The sequence below is a fragment of the Crocodylus porosus genome, unplaced genomic scaffold, assembly GCF_001723895.1.
Source record: "Crocodylus porosus isolate Cpor-Errol unplaced genomic scaffold, CroPor_comp1, whole genome shotgun sequence".
Classification (NCBI taxonomy): domain Eukaryota; kingdom Metazoa; phylum Chordata; order Crocodylia; family Crocodylidae; genus Crocodylus; species Crocodylus porosus.
Genome location: NW_017728947.1, coordinates 51,470,962 through 51,477,714, shown reverse-complemented (window position 1 = coordinate 51,477,714; position 6,753 = coordinate 51,470,962). Strand labels below are relative to the sequence as shown.

Below are 6,753 nucleotides of genomic sequence, written 5' to 3'. Positions count from 1 at the left end.
CCCACAACCCCTCCCCCCAAAAAACTACATATTTTTTTTTTCTTTTTTTGGAGAGAGATATTTGTTCTGGTTCCTTTTCTGAAATAAATTAGATTAAATGGCATATTATACAAGACTGCAAAAAAATTTGAGCCCCCAAATCAAATATATACATTTTTAATATCTGAAATATTTACAAGATGGAACCTTTACACGATCCCATTTGTTAAGAACAGTGTTTTTAAATGTCCTCTCAAGATGCAAGGATCTAGTAACTCAAGGTCACAGTTATGCTTTCTGAACAAGTCAACCTGTATCCTTCAATTAAATACAATTACAGAGATGCTGGAACAGTTGTACGTAATTGGTTTGCTCGTAAGAACTGTGTTTAAAAATTAAAAATATGTTTGAGAAAGTTTTGCTCCCTGGAAAAAAGAAAAATAAGTCATCCTGCAATCAAACAGCTCATAGCACATCATCAGTTTGTCTTTTTACCTGGGTATGAGATTAAAAAAATGCAGTGTACAGTACAACTTGTCATTTATACCATATTAGCTTATTTATAAAAACCCATACAGACAAGGCAGGAAAATATCACCCTCTTCCATTGATAATACAGACTGCTTATAGTACAAAACTGAAGAGAAAAAAAATAAGGCTGGTTTGATGGTATGCATAAAAACAGACTTCAACATTTTTTTGAAAATTTGGGATTTAGTTTTATAAACGACTATTATCCTTCACCCTCCTTCTCTGCTCCAAAGTGTTCTAAACTGGCTTATTTTCCTTCTAAATTCTAAAAAAGTGTTTTTAAAAATGATGTGTTTAAAAAAAAAATCAGAGTATTTTTCAGGGCAGTGGTAAAAGCTAAAATGAAATAATTCTGCACAAGACATCTCAAGTTAAAAAAGGAAACCCTCCCCCCCACCCCCCAAGTGTGTATACTGAGAGGTCCTGCTCTAACCCTAATGGAGCCAGAAGCTTCTGCAACTTGTGCTCCTTTTAGGGGAAACTGACTGTGTCTGCAAGAGGAATTCCGCTGCCAATTTCACAAGCAATTCCAAGTTGGCAAAGTACTATCACTTTTCCTGCAGTGTTATATAGGAACAAGAATTTTAAGGCAGCTTCTTTGCTTAAGTCAGATGAGAAGACAAGTTAACACACATCCACTCTCTGTGAAAGCCAGTAGAGGCTCCATCCACTTTTTTTTTTTTTTTTTTACAATTCTAATTTCAAATTGCCTTCTGATCACTTTTTAAATAAAAAGGAGGAAGATGGAAAGAGGATGATACACTTCCAGTAAAATCAATTACTGTGTTTGGAAACAGATATACTTTCACATTAAGTGCAATTTTTTTTGTAAAACAGGGGAGTCTTTAATATTTACAAGGAACAGGTTAGCAGAACAAGATTACCAGAGACTGTGTACAGTAGCTGCTGCTTATAAAACATACAATTAACTGTACCTGGTGAATTATAGAGAACCAATGCAGGATTCAGATAACTATAACCGAGAAGGGCAGAGGACAAAAAAAAAAAAAAAAAAAAAAAAAAACGTTCACATTTTCTACATTAAAAAAAAAAAATTACAGGTCTCACAAATGTCTCCCAGGACAGAGAAAATTCAAAAGTTCCTGAATGCTGGAAAAGAAAAAAAACAAAAACTGAAATGGGACCCTAGAGGGAAGAAGAGTGCTTTACTTCACTAGACCAATCTTCTTGGCTTCTGTTTCATATATCAATAATCTCCACATTTTGACTATAAAAACTTCTGCTTCTTCATCTAATACCTGTAGATGTGAAAATTAAATATAGCAGGTTACTGGTGAATTTTCACTTAGAGAAACTACATTGAAAAGTAACAAAGCCAACGACTTTGTTTGCTTTCACAAAATTTATTTTACTCCCTAGATATTTAGTTTATATAGTTAATTTTCCATCATGAAGCAGCAATGTTGGATTATTTCTGGAAGGGGTGGGTATTATTCTTAAGGGCAAGCAATGTATTCCTAGTACATACCAGACTAAGCTGCTTTGAATCTTTTCAGTAAAGAATCACATAAATATTACCGATTATGACTAAACCCTGACTAGATTGTAATCATTTCAAATATTTCAGCTGGAAAAAGTAAAAACAAACCCAAAGTATCTTAATTTCATGAAATTCCCTTTTACTTCTCATCATACATTTTTTAAAATTAAATCTGCAAGCAAGAAATACATTTCATGTGGTCTTTTAGGGAGCAAAACCATTTAGTCACTAAAATGGGAGAGCCCGAACTAAAATGTTAGGTATGTTTAAGAATTCTGATTTAGTTTCAAACTGTACAGCCTCTCCATAGGATAAGCCAAATCAAAGCATTTATTTGAGGGAAATCTGGAACGTGAGGAGCGTTTTTACTTGGATCAGTGTTTTGTGGCTGGTACTCTTTGCAAGCACTAGCACAGCATTTACCTCAGGCACTTTCCCCTTTGTTCTATCACTACTGAATGTATGCACTGTGGTCCCCAATCCAACTCTCTCACTGTCATTTTACAAGAAAACAAACAACTTTCATTCCTCGTCAGAAGTTCTGTGGAGTAGCATGACAATAGTTCAATATATTGCTCTATAGTTCTTGCTTCTCCTTTCCTTCCATTCCCCATAAGCAGTGGGCCATAACACTCTCTTTCCATGCCATACACATGCAGGTTGCAGCCAAGTTTTACAGTGCTGTCCTGGACTTTTCAACACACAAGCTTTAGTCTCTGAGGTTATTAGCTCACAATCTGAATACTGTAACCCAGAGGCGGGCAAAATGTGGCCAGCCAGGCTATTTTATCCAGCCTGCAGGGCCCCTAAAAAATTTAGAAAATATTTATCTGCCCCTGGGCTGCCTGTCATGAGGCCCTGGATGACTTGCCAAAATTCATTAAGTGGCCCTCCGCCCAAAATAATTGCCTGCCCCTGTTGTAATCTCATACTTCACCCCTACACTTCTCCACACCCAAGCTATCCCCTCCATAAACACTCTCCACTCCATAAACGCTCTTTGCCATTCTTATCTTGTTGGCTGAATCTTCCCATCCCCCTTTGGATTGGCTTCCACAAGAGTCCCTTTCCTCAAAATCAGTTTTAATCTTTTGGTACTCCTCTCTAATAGTCTCCTCTCTTCGTATTATCCTTTGTATTTCTTGTCCTTTACCATGTACCCACTTTAACACCTGAATTGTCTATTCCTCCTGCAGTCTCCTTTCTTTCATGTTGCACCCTTTCAAACCACTCCCATGTAAATCCAAATGCTTTTGAAAATCTATCCATATTTAAATTTATATTATGAAGTGACTGATTATGTATTGGGAGCCAGGGTCCAGGACTGGATGTTGGAAATACATTAAGGACACTGGCATTGAAGCTTGCCTTTGCTGCATGAGATGGGAAGAGAAAAGAACTGAAATATATAACAGACTGGAAATTTTGTGTAATAAAAGAAAAATCCAAGGATCTGACACGGCCACATCACTTCCAATAAGTACTCTTTGTATGCTGTCACTCTTTCTTACAGGGTGACTGCCCAAGATCTACCAAGACAGAAACACTTCATTTGGAAAATGCCAACCACCTGTCAAACTGAACCATACTAATTTTGCCTAGCAATTATGCACTATCTTGTTGCTTCCTCAGAAAGGAGGTGTGGTTTCCTGCAAGCTGGACAAGGGACCTTTTCTACAGAAGGTGGCAAGTATGGAAGGAAAAGGAAAACAACCCTCCTGCCTCCTTTGTCCTGCCTTAGGGGACAAAGATTGGCTCCATATCCCTAGCTCTGTGGATCTGACATGTACAAGATGTAGGATAACAGTAATCCTATGCTCCCAATTTTCTTGGGCATTAAATAGCTGTAATGATAGTGGTATTATTTACTATTGCCAGTAAATGCACTGATCACTTACTGGCTAAAACACATTATTGTAGGTGCCTGTGTTTCATCGTAACTTTGCAGTCAATTATTATATTCACCAGTCTCTTCAAAGCAATTTGAACATAGGCAAATATCTAACAATTCAAAAAACCCAGGAATTCTGAGTTAACCACTTGTTATCATCTACATTTTACCCTAGAGTGTCAGATTGGTATGGACTGTGGGGGGTTTCTGCCTGCCTCTGTAGTAGCTAGCACGTCCCTTTTCCTAGTACGCTATCTCTTGAATATATATTAACAACTCTTTACAAAAGTAGGACATTGGCTGCCATGATCCCCCTGCTTCACCTGTGGCAGGTTAGGATGTTGTCTTGTCAGGGTCGGTGGTAATTTTACTAAGAGGTTAGACTATGGATTTGTATAGGATAGCTTGGATAGAAATGATCCTGCCTCAGGCAGCGGGTTAGACTAGATGACCTCTGGAGGTTCTTTCCCACCCTACTTCTCTATTATTCTATAGTAGTGTAGATAAGAAGTGTATAAATTAAAGAAGTTCTGAACAGATCTGAAGTTATACAATTTCCACTTACCATAGCAACATCGTCCAATATGCTCTGTGGTGAACTGTGAGCCATAACCTGAAAGATAGAAATGGCTTTCAGTGTGCAAACTGAAAATTAAACAGTACTAATATCAAAGATCTCTGAAAAAATGCCTAAAAACTACAAAGATATTAACTACTTTCTATTCAGAATGTCTGCCTATTCTAGTAACAAGCTGGTGCCGTGGTACTAGATGCTTCTAGGCGGCTGTTTCTGTTATACAGAGTATCGCCTGAATACATAGCAGGGAAAGTGTTCTTTGGGGGGGTGGGAGGGAAAGTGCTGCTAGCAAGGAATGGTTGCTCTTCCAAGGTGTTGCTAAATACCATATAGTACAAAATTGGCAAATAGAAGTAATGTGTTGACAGAAAAATATTTTATTGATATAGAATTGCAAACTACCCTCTCTGTTTTTTCCTACAGCAATTTCTTGTGAATTCTTAAGACTACATTTCCTTTTACAGCAGCGAAGGCTATCTTCAAAGGTATAAGCACCAACTGTCAGGGCTGACCTCAAAGGAATAAGCACCAACTTTCCACCAATAAGCCACAAAAAGAGCTACAAAGGATTCCATTAACTGTTTGTGCTTAAATTTCTCTTCATTCAGTCAGAATCTGTAGCTAGGAAAAGGGACACTACTAAGTGGGGGCATGAGCTATTCATGTTCCCATCATTAATATTTTACCATTGCATTTTTAGTTTAATCCCTTTGTTTGGTTTCAGTTAAAAATGGTGTTTATTTTAATGTATCCAAAATTGTTTCTGTTTTTCAAAATAAAACATCTTTTTACAGGAAGGCTACACCATAGTGATCTACACAACTACTTTCACATTCTAGAACAGCTCCTCCTAACGCAAAGCATGGAACATCACATGTTAACAAACAGGAGATGACTGCAAATGGATGCCTGCAAGGTGATTAAAAGAGAAACTTCCTGCTGTTATTCAACAACAGGAATCTCCATTTATGGCAATACATCATACCTCCCAAAATGAAAAGTTCATTGCCCCTCCTCCAGATTCCCTTTTAATTAAAATCAGGCCCCCTTAACCAATTCTCTGCTATGAATCAGAACCTCAGCAGCAGTTTAGACTCATATCTTTATACTCAGGTTAATTTCTTTTTCTCCCTCTCAAAATGAGGTTTTATACACATACACTTTGAAGGGGCACAGTCTTAAGATGCCCGTAATCCAGTATAGGCATGTGGCATGCATGGAACCTGGTCAAAAGTTTTACAGTCACAAATCTTACTGAAGTATTCTGCTCCAGAACCTCATTTCCCCACCTTCCGCATACCACCCCCACCTCTACTTGTAGCAGTATGATTTCAAAGACATTTTGCAAAAATAAATAACTGAATTGTACATAGCCTGTTAACAGAGTTGTTAATTACCACACTCATGGCACAGGTAGTAACTTTGAAATCAAAGAACGAAATATTAGCATCCCCATGGCTAAAGGGGCCATCTGATCAGTCAATGTGCTTATTCAAAAGTTCCAGAAACATCTTTTATATTTTCTTCAAATAACAAGTCTTAACTTATTTCAAGTATCTGGCAAAACCTCTAGGTTCTTAAACTCTTTAAGTTACGCATTTTTAGTAGACTAAAAATTAGTATTATGGCACAATGTGAAGTAAACTGAATTAAAAATGAAGTGAACAGAATTTCAGTAGTATCTTTCACTACCCGATTTAATAAACATTCCGTTTTAAGTTAGTTTGAAGCTTCTGCAAAATTCTCATCTTCTGCACTGGCAAGTTCTCACTACAGAAACCTGGTTCAATGTGCAGCACATTAAGGATGGCTGGGGTTTACACATACCGTGCATAAGCATTAAAGGAGCAGAGTTAATCTGGGCTGTGCACTATTTGTGTATCGACTGGCTGCTTCCAGCTATGCTGCTCAACATTATGAACAAAATCTATCCTTGTCTACCATGCAGTCTTCAAATGGTTATTTGGCTACCATTATTTTTAATTTAAAAGCAAAACCCAGATAGTTAAACAAATGTATTTGGAGAATTATATTAACCTTTGAACAAACAAAATCAACTAGCGTAGCTTCTTCTTCACCAATATATTCTATTATTTTCTTGTTGATCCAAGGTCTAATCCGGCGTTCCATTAGTGTCTGAAATGGAAAAGCACACCACTTAATGAGAATTCCCATCATGTTTACTGGTCACGTAGCTACTACCAAAGGTACAACTGATAGGGTCACAGGGGACTCACAATGCAAACCTACATAATAAACGTAATACCAGATCAG

General features: G+C 37.3%; 1 protein-coding gene across 3 annotated transcripts in view; it reads right to left on the bottom strand.

Annotated features, from left to right (window-relative positions):
- Positions 1–140: 140 nt before the first annotated feature.
- RBM25 (RNA binding motif protein 25) overlaps positions 141–6,753 on the bottom strand; it is a 46,272-nt gene continuing 39,659 nt past the window's right edge. For all 3 annotated transcript variants that reach the window (XM_019551500.1, XM_019551502.1, XM_019551501.1), the window contains 3 exons: positions 6,517–6,615; positions 4,468–4,515; positions 141–1,769 (listed from right to left, as the gene is read on the bottom strand). In XM_019551500.1, coding sequence (XP_019407045.1) covers positions 1,677–1,769; positions 4,468–4,515; positions 6,517–6,615 — 240 coding nt within the window. In that variant the 3' untranslated portion in view covers positions 141–1,676. The remainder of the gene's footprint in view (positions 1,770–4,467; positions 4,516–6,516; positions 6,616–6,753) is intronic.